The 17,878-nt window shown below is 53.2% G+C and overlaps 2 protein-coding genes across 3 annotated transcripts in view; one reads left to right on the top strand and one right to left on the bottom strand.

The window, feature by feature from the left end:
• Positions 1-5,444, top strand: part of Mmel1 (membrane metalloendopeptidase like 1) — a 34,596-nt gene extending 29,152 nt beyond the window's left edge. For both annotated transcript variants that reach the window (XM_005079251.4, XM_040735049.1), the window contains exons 14-24: positions 319-447; positions 941-1,039; positions 1,409-1,492; positions 1,859-1,962; positions 2,285-2,343; positions 2,757-2,876; positions 3,655-3,788; positions 3,899-3,964; positions 4,469-4,564; positions 4,834-4,910; positions 5,003-5,444. In XM_005079251.4, coding sequence (XP_005079308.2) covers positions 319-447; positions 941-1,039; positions 1,409-1,492; positions 1,859-1,962; positions 2,285-2,343; positions 2,757-2,876; positions 3,655-3,788; positions 3,899-3,964; positions 4,469-4,564; positions 4,834-4,910; positions 5,003-5,102 — 1,068 coding nt within the window. In that variant the 3' untranslated portion in view covers positions 5,103-5,444. The remainder of the gene's footprint in view (positions 1-318; positions 448-940; positions 1,040-1,408; positions 1,493-1,858; positions 1,963-2,284; positions 2,344-2,756; positions 2,877-3,654; positions 3,789-3,898; positions 3,965-4,468; positions 4,565-4,833; positions 4,911-5,002) is intronic.
• Positions 5,445-6,353: 909 nt separating this feature from the next.
• Prxl2b (peroxiredoxin like 2B) lies at positions 6,354-8,743 on the bottom strand. Its single transcript, XM_005079249.4, has 7 exons — positions 8,540-8,743; positions 8,104-8,308; positions 7,727-7,778; positions 7,139-7,202; positions 6,966-7,041; positions 6,662-6,780; positions 6,354-6,495 (listed from the first exon to the last, which is right to left on the bottom strand). Exons 1-7 carry the CDS (start codon positions 8,600-8,602, stop codon positions 6,469-6,471), a joined length of 606 nt encoding a protein of 201 aa, XP_005079306.1. The 5' UTR covers positions 8,603-8,743; the 3' UTR covers positions 6,354-6,468.
• Between the last annotated feature and the right edge of the window lie 9,135 nt (positions 8,744-17,878).

The following is a 17,878-nucleotide window of genomic DNA, read 5'->3' as shown; positions in this document are numbered from 1 at the left end:
TGGGTAGTGTCCAGGCAGACCACCAGGTCCAGGGGGTGAGGGACAGGGTCTGAGTGGGACCCTAGCTTTCCCAGAGTAATGGCAAGTCTCCTCAAAACAACACAGTGGCCTTTGCATGCCCACAGCCAGCATCCTGTGTCACCTGAGTCATCCTGTGTCACCCTCTGGGTACCCTGAAGCTGGTGGTGGGAGGAGCTGCCTGTCTTACAAGCTCAGGGCCCCATACATGACCTGGGAAAGTTAAGCATTGGTACATGGGACACGAGTGAGTGAGTGAGTGAGTGAATGAGTGAGTGAGTGTGTAAATAAACACACCAGGCGCTGTACGGCACAACCGTGGAGGAGGTGCGCTGGCGGGAGTGTGTCAGCTATGTCAACAGCAACATGGAGAGCGCCGTGGGCTCCCTCTACATCAAGGAGGCCTTCTCCAAGGACAGCAAGGAAATGGTGTGTAAACTTGACTTCAAAGGGGGCACTGTCCGCTTCTGCTCTCAAGCTCACCCTGGGACAGCCTCCTGGCAAGGATACCGGCCCCATCACTATCACCCCACCCATTTGTGGCCAGTTCAACTCCTTATTCTCTCCCCCAACTCAGTGACTCCTAGAGGGACATGCATTAATATCAGTGCCCACCAGAGCAAAGGAAGCCTTGACCCCAGGTGCCTCTGACCACGAGCTCCAGTCCTGGACCCTGTTAGACCCCTGGGAAAGGCGCAGGCTGCATTATGAGTTCTGAGCCCAGGGCAAGCCAGCCTCCAATCCACCTGTGAGGCTCCAACTCTGAGCCAGAATAGTCACCCCACATCAATGCCACACCCCCTCCCAGAAAGTCAGGGCCCAGGGCAGCACTGGCCTCATCCTAAAGGTGTCCTAGACCAAAGCTGGAGTGCGGTGATGACCCCTAGGCCTGCCTAGGACATGAGGATATGCGTTCCCCCAGGTCAAAGAGCTGATTGACAAGGTAAGATCCGTGTTTGTGGATACCCTGGATGAGCTGAACTGGATGGATGACGAATCTAAGAAGAAGGCCCAGGACAAGGTGGGCGAGCTAACGACCTGTGTGGAAACCCCCACCCCCGAGGGGAGTTCCTGTGGTCAGGGCCCCCTGCTGGAGAGACAGTCCTGGTTGGGGAGGGGGACTGAGTAGGTGTCGTGCGTGGGAAATCCCCCAGGAAACAGAAGAAGACTCCGTGGTCTGAGGCTAGGACCTATCCAACCTCCTCTAGGCCCGGTGACAAACCATAGGCACCCATTCAGGAACCCCCCCCCCACCTATGTGTCTGGTTCTGCAAGCCAATGGAGGGGACATGTTTGTCACCCCCTTACCCACACAGCAGGGCACAGAGCTAGCGGGGAGGACTAGGGACCTCCCATGGTGGGTGACCCTAGCTGCCCCTCCTCTGTCCAGGCCATGAACATCCGGGAACAGATCGGCTACCCTGACTACATCTTGGAAGAGCACAATAGGCACCTGGATGAGGAATACTCCGCTGTGCGTACCCCTTGGGCGCTCTGCCCGGCCCCTGCCCTGAACCACCCCTGGGGATGGGCACTCTGCGTCAGGCATCCTTCTGTTCTCTTAGTAGTTCACTCGGTCGCACCTCCACACCCTGGAGTGGGCTCTGATCTCACTCTGCTAACGGATAGAGGAGCAGAGGCCCAGAGAAACTAAACTTTCTGGGGGTCACATAAATGCTCAGAGCCCACTTACCGGCTTCCAGAAGCCCGAGGGGCCACATGCTAGCTGACGTGTAGGTCTTGAGACCCTTCCTCAACCCTCAGCCTCCCTCTCCCTCCCCCAACACTCCCGGGGACTCAGCCTGAGTGCCAGTCACGCCAAGCTTTTCTCTTCTCATAGCTGACATTCTCAGAGGATCTGTATTTCGAGAATGGGCTCCAGAACCTCAAAGCCAGCGCCCAGAGGAGCCTCAAGAAGCTTCGGGAAAGGGTGGACCAGAACCTGTGAGTGGAGTGGCTACAAGGCTAGCCTGGCATGCCGAGCTTGCCTACTGGCTAGGGGTGGCTACATGAGTCTGGCCAGATGCCAGCTAAAGAGGACACTGGACCTGAGCCGCCCCCACCTCAGCACCCTTTGCTTTGGGCTGGGGAGGGGTGGGGGTCTCAGAGAGGAACCAGACCTTGGGATTGGCTTAGGACACTGCACTAGCTGGCCACCACGCCATGAACCTCTTCAGGGCAGGATCTGGTCAGCCAGGGCAAAGGGACCACAGGGAGGGGTCCTGGTAGACGTGGACTCCAAATGACCAGTGTATTTACCACACAGCTGGATCATCGGGGCTGCAGTGGTCAATGCCTTCTACTCCCCAAACAGAAACCAGATCGGTAAGCCCGCCTTGCCAATCTGGTGCCAGAGAGGAGCACCCCCCCACCCTTGCTCAGGAAACCCCCAGCCTAATCTCAGAAAGGAGAGTGGGCTCCAGTCTCTTAAACGTTGCCCCATGACCCACCTCAAGGGTCGTAGGTTGGAAGGGACACAGAGGGACCATTAGAGAGCGTGTTTTTGAGAAGGCAGCAGTGGGTGGGAAGAAAGCGGGCGTGGGTCCTCAATCTAGCAACTCTTGTCTTGGTGTCTGAGCTCAGTTTTTCTTGATCTGTACGTTGGGCAGGGAGTCCTAACCTCCACTTGCTAAACCTCAGCATTAGATGACAGGCCGGCCCGGTAGAGGTGCCCCGCCTGAGCCGGGCACACAGAAGTAACCACTCATAGCTCCTCTTTGTCACCCTTTCGGGCACAGTGTTTCCTGCCGGTATTCTCCAGCCACCCTTCTTCAGCAAGAACCAGCCACAGGCTCTGAACTTTGGGGGCATCGGGATGGTGATCGGGCACGAGATCACACACGGCTTTGATGACAATGGTAAAGGGGCGTATGGGAGTGTCCCAAGCACAGATACACCTGTAAATCACACACACACACACACACACACACACACACACACACACACACTTTCCCTCTCTCCGTCTCTCTCCCTCTCCCCTCTCTCTCTCTCCCTCTCTCTCCCCCTCTCTCTCTCCCTCTCTCCCTCCCTCCCTCCCTCCCTCCTTCCCTCTCCCTTCCTCCCTCCCTCCCTCCCTCCCTCCTTCCCTCTCTCTCTCTCTCTCTCTCTCTCTCCCATCCCATTCCCATTCCCATTCCCATCTCTACTGAGCAGTCAGGGAGCATCCATTCAGTCTCTCAATTAGGTTAGTTAGACACGGGGGCCTTGCCTTGATCTCCATCTCTGGAGGGGCTGCCCCTGCTTGACTCTTAGGGCCTGACACCATCTATGATGTCTCAGTTGATTTTTTTTCCCCTATGTGGCTCAGCCGGAGGGGTCCTATAGGGGTTAGCCATGTACCACCCCCCCCCTGCCCGCCCGACACCGGCACCTGGGTTTAGATCAGCTGGATTTGAGAGTCCTGGTCCTAACTTGAGGGGCAAGGATGGGGTGGCCTGGAAGCCCTCCTGAGCAGCCCTCAACATGGTGCTGTTGTGCGTGCTTGGAACCCCTGAACTGTAGCTGCCGGAGGAAGGATGTGCCTAAGCATCCCAGCGCTGAACTGGACTTTCTAGAGGGGTTGCAGGAGGGCAGTGAAGGCAGGGTCTGGGGTGGGACGGTGTGCACACGTGCCCTGCTGCCCCCTCCCCCACCCAGGCCGGAACTTTGACAAGAACGGCAACATGCTGGACTGGTGGAGTAACTTCTCGGCCCAGCACTTCCGAGAGCAGTCGGAGTGCATGATCTATCAGTACGGCAACTTTTCTTGGGACCTGGCCGACGACCAGAATGTAAGCGTGTCACCAGTACTGCAGGGGCCCTGCACTTTCACCCAGCCCCGTGGGGCAAGAGAGGACTGATGCCAGGCTGCCCCCCCCCGTCCTGTCTCCTTTTTGTGCAGGTGAACGGATTCAGCACCCTAGGGGAGAACATCGCCGACAACGGTGGGGTGCGGCAGGCGTACAAGGTGGGCCCTAGCAGAGCCCTCGGAGGGGATTGGGGTAGTCTCGGCATGGCAGGGCAATGCCCAAACTAGAGCCGTGTCCTAAAGAAAGCCCTCCATTTGGGTTGGGGAGGAAGCAGAGATCCAAATCCTGAGGTTGTATGCCTTATATCTCACCCATCTCCCGTGTAAGCCAGTGTGGGAACCAATTTTGTCTCCTAGTAAGTATACAGGGTAGAGACAACGTGGCCGTGGGCCTCAGCAGCTCACATCTGCGGCCTTGGGACTAGAGCACCGGATACCAGGAGCCCATATGGGTGGACTTGAGGCGGCAGCTATATGGCCAAGGGTCCCACAGGGCTCTGTTGGATAGGCCATTAGAAGACTGCAGAAGATTTAGCTGGCTTGTACACAGCAGCCCTACGCTGGGGAGGCAGGACCCACCTAGGGAAGGTCCTGGTACCAGATCATTGTGCGTGAGGCTCTCTGGGGGCCCGGCTGGACTGAGCCCCAGTTTGGTGCTTGCAGGCTTACCTACAGTGGCTGGCTGAAGGCGGCAAGGACCAGCGACTGCCGGGACTGAACCTGACATATGCCCAGCTATTCTTCATCAACTACGCCCAGGTAACCCCTAGTCCTGGCCCCCACTCTCACAGCTTTGGAGGGCCCCAGGATCGGGTACATCCAAGGGTACCATGAGCTTGTCCCACCCCCAAACCAGAACCAGTGGGCCTGGCAGGCTTCCTAGAAAAAAGACTGAAGCTGGTGATTGGGAGCCAGCTGAGGGAGGGGGGAGCGGCGGACGTGGAAGGAAAGATCTGTTGGCCTCTCTTCTGTAGAGGGCTTTGCTCCGGCCCTCAGGCCAGTAACCAAGCCACTCATGCACACTCTAGGTGTGGTGTGGCTCCTACAGACCTGAGTTCGCCGTCCAGTCCATCAAGACTGACGTCCACAGCCCTCTTAAGTACAGGCAAGTGTGCGGTCCCCCAGCAAGCATGCCCGCCCGCCCCTGCCCTGTCCTCTCCCCACATCTCAGACCTCCTTGGACTTGCTGGTCCACAGGGTACTGGGCTCGCTACAGAACCTGGCCGCCTTCTCCGAGGCGTTCCGCTGCCCCAGGGGCAGCCCCATGCACCCCAAGAGGCGATGTCGCATCTGGTAGCCAAGGCTGAGCTATGCTGCGGCCCACCCGCCACCCAGAGGCTTCGCGAAAGGTGCCTGTTGGCGGAGATGTGCAAGTCCTTGCCTGAAGGCCACCCGAGGCACCAGCCAGCCTTCCGCACCTGGCCTAGAGTGCAGCCGCCCGCCCGCCTGCCCGCCTGCCCGCCCGCCCGCCCGCCCGCCTGCCCACACCTGGGATGAGTGGTGCCTGGTCCCGTGCCCCTTCAGGCCAGTGAGGGTCAGCAGCCCTGTAGGAGCTGTCAGCTGTCTTCCACCCTTGTCCATAGTGCGTGGCTAAATGTCCTCGAGCTTCAGACTTGAGCTAAGTAAACGCTTCAGAGAAGGCCTTGCATTTGCTCATGTAGCGGCCAGGTGGGTGGTCGCTGGGTTAGCTGTGGCCAAGGGGAGAATAATACCAGCCTCCCAGAATCCTGGTGCTAAGAACCCTGAAGAGACCGAGGTGTACCTAGAGACCACCCTCTGGGTGTGACTGTTCAGTTGACTGGGCTTCCAGGACGGGACCTGACCTATATCCTGGTGACTCACGTCAGCACTTGGCAGAGGGACCTCAAGACATAGGGAGCAACAGGCGAACTCTGGAAGCCAGAGATGGTCTAGATTACAAACGGGACATTGCCTGCTGTTTACAGATGGTCCCTGCATAGAGGGAAGACATCCAGGTGGACACTGTGGTCACCCTGGCTTGGTCTTGGAAAGTGCTAAGCTGGTTACCAGAGCCCACCTGGAGGGAAGATCCCTTGAGAAAGGGAGGCCTGAAATGGTAGGGTGTCTGGAGTTACTCAGACCCTAGGACCTTGGGAAAACAGGCATGCTCAGCCAGACCCTGGCTTCTCCCAGGACAGCACCTGGAAAGGAAAGGGTTTCCGGCTCTAGAACCGGTTCCACGGTCCTCGTCTGCCACCTCTTCCCTGAGCCCAATTAGCCTCCAGCCTCTACCACAGACACAAGCAGACGCCTGCCCTCTCCATTCCCCACAACTGGAGTCCCCTGGAGAGCTGGGGCCAGGGTCCCACCAACCCTCCTCTCCGCATCCTCCAATGAAGTGAGCTACTGTGTTAGGCATCATTGGAAGGGAGTGACACTGTTGTCCCCAGGGTCCCCATAACCAAAGCCCAAAGTCTGTCCTCGGGGAAGATTACACTTTAGCATCCCTCCTGCCTGGAGGGACCAGCAGTGTGGCAGGAACTGCAGAGCAGAGGATGCAAAGTGTGGAAGCAATGAAGACGCTCACTGCCCAGGACCTACACTTTAATGGCTCACTGCTGTCCCAGCGGCTCCACGGTGATTCTTTCCACTCCAAAGACATTCAAGGCTGCAGACGCCTCCAAGTCCTCGGGGGCCAGGCATCACCGCCCACACACCTCTTCATCACACTGTAGGAGCAACAGGGGTTCTAGAGTCAGCCTGGCCACACCCCTCAGAGGCCAGGATGCATGGATAGATGGATGCATGGATGCATGGATGGATGCATGGATGGATATAGGTAGATATAGAATTTGGGGCTGGGTGACAAGCAGTATCCCCAAGGCCTCTACTCACCTGTGGTGGCTTGCTGGAACAAACCTCTGCAGAGATACCCAAGGACTGCAAGATGTTCTCCTGGGGAACATAGTCACCTGGGGACTTCTGGATGAAGTGCAGAAGCACTTTGTCACCACCTGTAGCCGTAGGCAAGCAACCAAGTTGCTTGTATCTTACATGTGCCAGGAAGAGAGAGGGCAATCTACTAACCAAGCCAAGCAGTCCAACCCCCCTACCCAGGTACCCAGTATGGGGAGGGGGCTGTGAGGACATGGACCACTAAGACGGACAAGATGGAGCCCTATGCCCTGCCCTGACCCACCCTTGCTGACCACCAGTAGTCCTCCACTCTGCAGTAGGTCACCAGACAGGTTCCCCTGGATGCCAACAGCCTTAGCCTAGAAAGACAGGAGCAGGACCCACGTCAGTCCTACAGGGAAGTTCCCAGGGAATCCCACCATGCTCTAACGTTATATGATCTTGGCCATCACAAACCTTGGAGGCAACATCACGCACAGGTTTTCCCAGGGCAGCTGGTAGGATGCTTAAGCTGTTGTACCTACAAAGACAAGGGGGCCCTAGCCCAGATTCTATAGGAGTACAAGCACCCACACCTGCTCCCAGTGTCCTGCCCCACCCAGACCAGCAACCAGCCTAACCGGGAGCATCTACAGAAGCACAGGGAGCCCCGGGCTGAACACTGCCGGCCTGAGGGCCCCAGAGACATGGTGGAATATGGGGACTGAGCTCCAAACTGGGCGTGCCCAGGGATCTGTCTCAGCTGGCACTGCCCATCCCCATCATGACAGCCTGTGGCAACAGAGGACTGAAATGGGCCACGATTAAGTCATGGGCTCCCAGGTTCCTCCTGTTTATGAAACTGCAGACTGCTGAGGGTAGGCGGGGCTTGGACCCCCAAAAGAAGGGCTAGTTAAAGCTGCCCATGCCACCAGAGTCAGTTCCCACAGGACAAACTGAACAGCGGGGCAGAGAGGGTGGTAGCAAGAAGATGCATAACAGAGCAGTGGCCACTCTGCCCTCCCACTCCTGGCTAGTCCCATGCTCCCACGGAGTCTCACTTACCGCTTGAAGCCCAGCTCCTTATAGAACTGTTTGCTCTCATCGAGATAGAGTTCTAAAAGGGAAAGCCACAGGTATGTGCCCCAGGCTGCCTACAGTCTGTCATATGTCCGCTTCACTTAGGGTGCCCAGCTCAACCCAACCAAGCCAAGTGGAGCGAAGTGGGATTGAATGTCAGCACTGCTTGAATAAATGATCAGGCAAGTCACTGGGACTTTGCCACCAGGTCTAGGCGCCAGCCAGTGCACAGGCTGGGAGACAGGGCAGGGGAAGGCTGAAGGTGCTGACACATGAATATGTTCCTGCTGGGCCTGGAAAGGGATGGCCCCGGCTTGGCAGAGAGGCCAAGCCAAGGTTCGGAGTCCGGGAAGAGTCCGCACCTCCTGAGAAGTAGCCACCATCCAGGAACTCCTGCAGGCCCAGGGCCTCAGGCCCCACGCCTATCAGGCGCACATCTTGCTGGTCCAGGACGCCCCGGAGGTTGCTGAGGTCCTTGGCTATCCAACGGCACACCAGGCAGCCGAAGCGTCGCAGACCGGCCACCACACAAGCTTTATCCTGCCAAAGGCTCCGCAGCTCCACGGCCTGCAGAATGGAGCTGTCAGGGGGCGGGGGCTCATCATCTCCCTAGGTCCTGCAGCCCCGCATGCCCCGCAGTGTGCTGCTCTATGATTCGCAGCCCCATCGGCGGTCCTGCTGTGAGCCACCAGCTGTACCCACGCCCAACATGAGAACCCATGGGGACCCCTCAGGACTTCCACTCCGGCCCATGTGAATTGGCAGGGCACCGGGGTAGGTGCGCCGGCCAGGCCTCACCTCCCCGGTCACTGCATGTTTCAAGACACACGCGCCCACGCGACTAAGGTCCACCGCACTCATGGCTTCCTCGGTCCCCTTCTGTTCCGGGCCCCGGGAAATCTCACTCAGTAATACTCAGCTTCTTCTCCCAGTCGGAGAGAACTGAATTATCTCCTGGGGGACCGGACCGCCGAGCCACACCCTTGTCCCGCCCCAGACTCCGCCCCGGGTATCCCAGCACATACCGCACAGTCTCCCCGCCCTCCCCTGAAGATCCATCCACCTAAATGGAGGAGCTGGGTTGCCTTATTTGCATATGCATAAGCCCGTTGGCCAATAGCGTAGCAGGCGAAGCTCGACAGCCTTCTGCAAGCGGTGCGCCTGCGCAGGATGCATTTGCGCGGTTCTCTGGTTGCGTCAGGTGGCTCCCCCAAGTGCTGCAGGCAGTGGCATTGGAGACAAGATTCGAAGCAAAGACCCCTGACCCCTGCACCCCAGCTGTGTTTGTGTCAGCTTTTAAAACATGCACACGAGAGTAAAACAACCTGAAGGATATAAGCTCACAGCAATGTGCCTCTTGAAAGAGTAGAGGACGGGGGAATCTGCTTGTCCTGACCGTTCCTCACTAAACTGCTTTCAAGTTCAGGCCCTGCTTTGTGGTGATATACTCCGGCTTTTTATTATCTAGACCAATTAAGAACGCCGTTTACATCGCTTGACTGGACTTGGGTAACACGGGAAGCCTTGACCAATCAGGCAGTAGGTCTTTTGCCCCTGGAACTGGCCCCATCCCCAGGCCCACAGACAGATGCTGAGTCTGCGAAAGGAAGAGAGTCACCATAGTCACCGAAAGTGGTGAGGCTGAGGCTGGAGGTCCAGGAAGAAAGGCAGGAACCATGTCACTGTGTCAAAAGGAGTAGGGGTGAGGGACCCGGGAGATGGCTCCGCAGTTATTAAGAGCACTAGCTGCTCTTCCAGAGGACCGGGGGTTTGGTCACCAGCATCTACGCAGCGCCTCACAACCCTTAGTAAGGCCAGTTCTAGGGCATTTGATACCCTCCTACGGCCTCTTCAGGCACCAGGCATGCACGTAGAGCACTGGAAGGACCAAACCCTCACCCAGCCCCTGCATTGGCAGCGTGACAGGCTGCAGAAAAGACCCAGGCTCCCCTAGCCTGGAGGTGCACCAATCCTGAGACTGTTGCTATACCCCAGATACTCCCTGAAAGGTTCAGGCATTGTGCTAGCCTGCCCTGTTACCTGGCAGGATGCACTCAGGCAACACTCTGGCCAGCCCAGAATTCCGTGAGAACCACGCAGGTGCAAAGGACCTCTCACCCCCCCCCCTTTTCCCTCCTCCACGTGGGATCGTTGAGTCACGGTTTGTGTCTCCTTACTGGATAAACCTAAACATTTTAACAACACTCCCCACAACTGCTTAGGGTCCCTCCTACTCTACCCACTGTGTCGGACAGACAGAGGACCCAAGTTAACTCATAAGTTAAAAAAAAAACTAATTTTTTTATCGGATCTGGTCTCTTGATGTTTGGGTTCAGAGTCTGGGCACAACACACTGACATGTATGCAGGCAAAGCATTCAAGCCCAAGAGCAGGGCTGAGGAGATGACTCAGCAAAGCGTCAGGCATCTGTAGCCCTAATGCTGGGCAAGCAAAGACATGAGTGCCCCCCCCCAGGCTCACTGGCCATCCAGTCTAGCTGAATCACTGAGCTCTGTGTTCAGTAATAGACCTTGTCTCAAGAAATAAGACGCAGAAGGACTGTGGAAGACACTCAGATGAACCCCTGGCCTTTGCCGGCACATGCCGGCACACGAAAACACCTACAAAAATACCTACAAAAGGGAAAGAAAATGTAAAAAGCCGAGCCCAGAGGAGGAGCTGGTCTGTAAAGAATGGTCACTGGTCCCAGGGGCACCACCAGAAGAAAGCCAGAGGTGGGGCTCCTGTGCCTGCCCTTTGGTGTTGAGGGGTTACAGGAACAGAGGGTCCCCGGAGGGTTGGGGAGAAGAAGTCTGCGGGAAGGCACTTAATGACAAGCGAGAAGAACCTAGCCTATGAGGCTGATCGCTCGCACCCACCTACACGGTGTGGCAGAAACCCACCTCCTTCCTCATGGGGACCTAGACTGACCTGGGAATTAAAATGAGGTATGACAGATCAACAGGAGGAAAGCTCTGTAGAGTCTTCGCCCCAAGTGTCACAGGATATAGGTACCTAAACTAAGGCTCCGAAGCCCTGGAGACACAAGGCCGTTCCTGCTTGCTACACAGGACAGAGAATAATGAACAGTTACGCTGGGAGGAAGTACATAAATTATGTGTGGAGGCAAACCTGTGAATTGTTCGAACAGGAACTCTTCAGAATTCTACCAGGACTTCTGGCTTTTCTACCTTTGGGGATAGGGCTGCTGTGTTTTCCTCCAGGGTAAAGAGGGTCCTTTTTGTGCACGACCAATAAGCTTCTGCTTTTACTGGTTCTTATGCCAAACCAGTAAAAGTCGAAGCGTTATTGTTAGGAATAAAGCATGTGGGGGACTTTGGCAGATTCCCTGGTGGGCAAGGGGCAAGCATGCTAGGCAGACAGAGCGTGAGAAGTTTTATTAGAAAGGGGAGGGAGGTGGAAGGAAAGAGAAAAAAGGTAAAGAGAGACAGAGACAGAGAGGACAGAAGATGAAGGAGACAGGAAAAGTCCTGTCTGCCCCAGGGGAACAGCAGGAAAGAGAAGGGAAGTGGGCAGGGGTCTTTCTTTTAAAGAGCCGGGCAGGGTACACACTCCTGCCATGGGCAGGTGGGTGAGAGACGGAGTCAGGCTTGCCTGGGTTACAACAGGTGTATTCTTGAACATCTCACAAATGTCAGTGGCACATGGAATGAAACAATATTCAAGCAGAGAAGTCCCAACCTCAGAGGGCAGCTGGGCCTATCCATCCGTAAACTTTGATCCATCAACTTGTGTCAGCGTTCTCTGGGTCATGCTACAGTAACAACCTCAAACCTCAGTTGATCTGTTATGCACAGATCACAGAGTCCCCCAAAATCCAACAAGGAGACTGAATCCCATATGTAAAAGCAAAAAAAAAAAACTTTTATTCCAGTTTGAATGAACTCAGACTCTCTGTGTGTCCAATGCATCGGCACTATCAGAGAGCATCTAGCTTCAGCTGGGGTGGAGTTTTTAATCATAGCAGAGGTTGGGGTGAAGGAATTTTAAGGTTCAGGACCCCTGATTGGCTGACATTTGTCCAGGGGTGTCCTAGTAAAAGGGAATGGGTGTGTGTGCTGGACTAAGAAACATCAGGTGATCTTATCTACAATGGTTGGAACATTAGGAGTTTCCTTTGGAACATTAAGTACTTTCCACTTGGATGGTCCATTCCTGCGTGGTGCCTGGGTGGTCTCAGTTTGTGGTCTTTCCTGAAACCAGGTATTGTCTTAGAGTAATCTGAAACTGGGACCTCTATTGAGTTTATCATGGTTGAGTCTTATAGTCCACTGTACCGCGCATTCTCCCTGCCAGCCTGGTTCCAGAGCCATGTCAGTCCCAAATGAACATGCAGGACACTATATTAATTATGAAATAGTTGGCCATTTTCTCTGATTTCTTAATGGCTAGCTCGTGACTTAATTATTAACCCATAATTACTAATATATATTTTTATAAGGTCTTATCTTACCAAGAACGCCAGACTTGTGTTCTCTCCTCCCCAATCACGTGTCAACTCCCCACTCTTGACTACATTTCCCAGAATCCTCCTCAACTCCTAGTCCCACCTATCTTGCTTCCCTATTGGCCAACCGTGCTTTATTTATCAACCAATAGGACAACATATACACAGAAGGACTTCCCCCATCAGACCACAGCAACCAAGTTTTGCCTCCTCCTCGTCAGAAGGGTGGGTCTCTGCTCCTGGTGCTTGCTTGATTGTGAGATCCAGACTAAGGAATCCATGGCACTCCAGAACATGCCTTTCTCCTAGCAGAGCAGAACTGGGTTACACTGCTATGCTCACATACTTTTGGCCGGGTGGATGCTGGGGGCAGGGAAGCATATGTCTTCTACCAAGCTTTTCTAGCCTGGAAATGAGCAAGCTAGCTATCACCCATTGCTGCTTTCAGAAAATGTGAGACTTGGGGAATAAATAGAAGGGATGGGGTATGGTTACTGGTTGGCGTAGCATCCTGCAGGGTTCTATGTGTCTGTGTGTGTGTGTGTGTGTGTGTGTGTGTGTGTGTGTGTGTTACCCACAAACAGGGTGATGTAGAGGTCCCTCAAGAGTTATCAGGGCAAACACAACCTTGGGCAAATTCTCTGAACAGTGGTTGGGTAGAAGAAGAGGAATCTATCTTAGTCATTGTGCTGTTGCTGTGAGAAGCCACCGTGACCAAGGCAGCTTTCATGAAAGAAGGCATTTAGTAGAGAACTCGCTCACACTTTTAGAGGTTTAGCCCATTTTCTTCATGGCAGTGAGCATGGCAGCATGCAGGCAGACACTGGAGCAGTAGCTGAGAGCTACATCCTGATTGACTGATAGGCAAGGGGAGGGAGGGAAGGAGGGAGAGAGGGGGAGAGAGAGGGCACTGATATGGGCTTTTGAAACCTCAAAGCCCACCCTCAGTGACACACTTCCTCCGACAAGGTCACGCCTGTCCTTCTAATCCCTTCAAATAGTGTCGCTCACTTGTGACTAAGAATTCAAATATCTGAGGCCGGGAGGTGGTGGCGCACGCCTTTAATCCCAGCACTCGGGAGGCAGAGGCAGGTGGATCTCTGTGAGTTCGAGGCTGGGCTGGACTGATAGCCTCCAAAACAATACAGAGAAACCCTGTCTCATAAAAACCAAAAAAAAAAAAAAAGAATTCAAATATCTGAGCCTATGGAGCCATTCTTACTCAAACTACCACACCATCCTTGACTCACATTGCAGATATAGAGTGGAAGCCCAAGAGGAGCCTGGTTCTTCTATCTAGAGATGTCGGAAGCAAAATAGCCCTCACAGGCCACTGCTCCAGGCTGCCGTATTTTACCAAACCATGGTAGTTTGGCTGATCTGGGGGAAAGGGGGGGAGGGGTGGCGGTAGGCATCATGGTTGGCAGCAAAATGATCCATGAAGAGGTGAGAACGAAAATTCAATTCATCCTGGTTTAGAGTGAATCAAATTTTGGAGTCTGATGCCAGGCAGCTTATGGCCAGCATATTTAAACACAGTACAACTTGGAAACATTTCCTAGTATAATACAATCTCTGGCACACGGAGATATAATTACATCAATAACACAACTCAAAATCCATGTCATTTCTTCCAAGATGATAGGTTTCAGAGAGAGGCTACCTGTTTTAGCTTAAGGGCCTAGGGAAAGATCTGGTGTGGTCTTGGTCATATGGATAGCACAGAGGTCATTTGGGGTATTAGCCACCTCTAATCCTGGTTGTGGAAGCTTGAGGGAGCCCCTGGCTATAAAGATAATGCAAGGGTCATATAGACTACTAGCCACCTTTGGTCCTGGTTGTGGGAGCTTGATATGGCCTGGTCCTACAGATAACACAGATCACCAGGCTATTAATCACCTACAATTCACAGCCTTCTGATGGAAAAACAGGTTTTATACATAATGGGACTTTCTTTAGACTGTCAGCTCCCAAATAATGACACAGAGACTTCTTGCTAAGTATGGAAGCTTAGCCTTAGCTTAGGCTTGCTCCCAACTAACTCTTTACCACATGTCTTGTTACTTCTTCTCAGTACAGTCCAACTTACTCTGAATCTCACTGGTGAATCCCCTTCCTCTCAGATTCTTCCCCGAGGTCCTCCCTCTCCGTGGAAGTCCCGCCTATCCCCTCCTGCCTAGCTATTGGTCATTCGGGTCTTTATTAAACCAATCAGACGGTGTTTCAGGTGGGTGAGGTAAAACAGAGACATCTTCAGAGTGTGATCAAATATCCTGTAGCATACTTGTCTTTCATTTGAGAGGACAGTCCTGCATGCTTAGCACGCCTGGTTTTCCTGGTGATCTGTGGGGGCAAGGACCTTCATGCTCCCAACACTAATCTACTGTGAAGCTGCTGGATGTAAGGGTATCTCTCACACACACACACACACACACACACACACACACACACACAGGATCTCACTTCAGGGACAGTAGGGGTGTGCACCTTTAATCCCAGAACTCTGGAAGCAGATACAGGCAGATCTCTGTGAGATTAAGGCCAGCCTGGTCTGCATAGTGAGTTCCAGGATAGCCAGGACTGCATAGAGAGACCCAGTCTCAAACAAACAAACAAACAAACAAAAAATGTGGGGACACCAGACCTTGAGCAGAAACCCACTTCCCCTTCGGCCTGGGAGCAGGCATCTATGTAATGTTTACTGAAAACAATTCAGTGCTTTAGGGCTCAGAAAGGGCTGGCTCACTGAAATACCATGCCTTTCACACCTCCTACAGCTAGATGCCTCTTCCTGTTTCCCTGTGGTGTCTCCCCGATTCTGGGGCCGGAGATTAGACCACCAGCCAGGAGGAAAGAATGGTATGTAGATGAATGGCAGAAGTCCTTAAAAAGGGAAGCTCCTTTTTCAGAGAAAGACTTCTCCTGAGACTCCTCCTGAGAGCTCTCCTAAGCGGACTTGGAATCTCCTCCTAAGCTGACTTGGGAAGCATAAAGTTTTCTTAAAGCAACCGACCGGTCTCTGTGTCATCTATCCCGACCACCTCGCTACATTCTTGGATGCAGGCCGCACAGCAGGTGCGACAAAAAAAGATGTCATTTTAGTCTTTTACAGGCCAGGGGATTCTGGAGGAGCTACACCCACAGGAATGCTATTGTGTAGCTATTTATTCTCATTTGAAAATGACCATCCTAGAGGGGGGAGGAAAGTTCTTGGAACTCGGAAAGTAAAGGAAACTTACAAGGCTCAGAGGAAGTTCCTAAAACTGGGAGGATTCACAAGGTCCCTCCCCAAGATAATAGAAATAGAAATGTCATCTAAGAAGTGGATTATCTCTACCCACAGAGCTGCCTTTGAGTTGTACAAATAGCTCTAGAGATGAAGCTTTCGTGAGTCATCACCCAGGCTGATGGATTTTTCTCTGGTGCAGAGAGCTGCCTTTGAGTTGGTAGAGCTCCAAGAAACTCACTGGTTCACTAAGATGGGCTTCAGTGAAACCATTCCTCTAGTTATTGTCAGTAATGAAACATTTGCTTACACCTCCCCAGCAAATGTCACAAAATACATGAAGAAGGAAAACTGGGCTGAGTGCGACCCTTGGGAAGGGACCCCCGACCCGCAGGGGTGAGGTGATGAGGGTCACTACTAATTTGGTGGGCCTTCACGAGCAGATCCGATCTGGAAAGTGAACTTCAAGAGGTTAATGGAATCAGGCTCAAGACAACGTTCGCTGATCAAGAGCCTTTATTTTTTGGGGCGCGCTGGAACTTATAGAGGAAGGACCTCAGGGGGTGGTACAAGCATGTCAATCAAGTCTCAATTCAAATATACACCAAATACGGTAAAGACAAAGCTGTAATTTTCCATCAGTCATTAGTTACATTCCACAAATGCTTGTCAGCGTAAGTCAGGTGCAGGAATTAGGGAGGGGTAGGGAGTATACAACAGAACACTATAATCTTTTGTTAACAAAGACAATTACTCTGTAAGGGTACTTCCCCCTGGCTAGGTGGGTGGGCTGCCCTGTGTAAATTTAACTTTTATGGTTAGCCTTTTCCTTTGTCTCAAGGGCATGTGTGCTCGCAGTCACGTAGGCAGAAGGCCAAGAAACGGTTGACAGACTCCATTTTGTTCAAGGTTCTAGCAGTCCCCAACAGCTGAGAACCCAGAACTTTGGCCTAAAATTTCCCAGACTTCTATCCATCTGCCTGATAAGACAGAACACTCTTACCCTGTGACCTGTCTCACAGTGCAGGTATTACCACAATAGGGACTGGCAAAGCCACAGATCAGGGGGAACCACCATTGAGAAGTGGGCTTGTTATAAAGTTCCTCCCTCCTGCCACACAGGGCCACCTGGGGAAGCCCCACAAAGTTGGTCAGCAAGCAAAAGGAGCAAGGTACCTGTCTTAGGATCTCTATTGCTGAGAAGAAACACAACCACCATGGCAACTCTTATAAAGAAAAACATTTCATTGGGGCTGGCTCACACTCTCAGAGGTTTAGTACATTACTGTTATGGCATGAAGCACGGCGGCGTGCAGGCAGACACGGCGTTGGAGACGGAGCTGAGAGTTCTGCATCCAGATGGTCCTACACACCGCATTTACACAGCTCTCTCACCACACAGCCCTTCACACGGTAGCTAGGCACACAGCTCCTCTACGTAGCAGCAGCTCTTACACAGAGCGCTCTCTCTCTCTCTCTCTCTCTCTCTCTCTCTCTCTCTCTCTCTCTCTCTCTCTCTCTCTCTCTCTCTCTGCACAGCTCCTGCATCGCTCTGCACAGCCGTCTCTCTCTACACTGCCCCTGCCACTCCCACGGCCAAACTCTGGACAATTACACGTTATATTTTCAGGGCCTGACCCATTCCCATAACACAAGATGAGTCACATGGCTTCTCTTAGCGTAGTGATGTCACATTGACCCACCACTGGGTAATGCTTGGCCATGCATGTAACTCTTTCCCAGAAAGAAAATGACATTGGAATTCAAGACTCAACACTAACCGATTAATTAGCTGGATCTTAAGTGGTAGGGAGTACAAGCAGAAAGGTCTACTGCTGCAGGGAGTTATGTCTACTAAAGTTGCTACAGGCTCTGACCTTGAATCAGCAAAACACCTGGGAAAATGACCTCATGTATCTGTTTCCAGGGACAACCAGATAGTCGTCTCCAGGGGCAGCCAGCCTGCTTTGAATCTGTGCTGGAGTCTAAAATTAGCTGTCTGTGTAAGAGGCTGTCTTTGTGCCTGAGAATCCTGTGTCGTTCTGAGTAATGTGAAGTGTCCTAGTATCATTTCTATTCATCAAAATTATACAGTGAAGCAGAAATAATCTTCCTGACCATCCACAGCTATATGTACGCCCAATGATGGAATATTTTCACGAGATAAACTCACAAGCAGTGGGAACATACCCAGAGCTGTCCTCGGGGAAGAAATGAAGTTCTTAGGAAAGAAACGAGACAGTTATCTACAGCCAGTGACCCCCAGATCCCACCAAGTGGGACTCTCCATCAGAGAGTCACTCACCTGGTGGGTCTGAGAGGACCAGGGAGCCAGACCAGAGCCACGACAGGTTTCTAATGGTCGCTGCCAGGGACCAGCTCTTGGGAAAGCCACAGTCCAGGGGCAACCAATCAGAGGGTCCCCCACAGGCCTTGTGCAAGC

Source organism: Mesocricetus auratus, unplaced genomic scaffold, assembly GCF_017639785.1.
Source record: "Mesocricetus auratus isolate SY011 unplaced genomic scaffold, BCM_Maur_2.0 Super-Scaffold_100042, whole genome shotgun sequence".
Lineage (NCBI taxonomy): Eukaryota > Metazoa > Chordata > Mammalia > Rodentia > Cricetidae > Mesocricetus > Mesocricetus auratus.
This window is presented reverse-complemented; position numbering and strand designations above follow the sequence as displayed.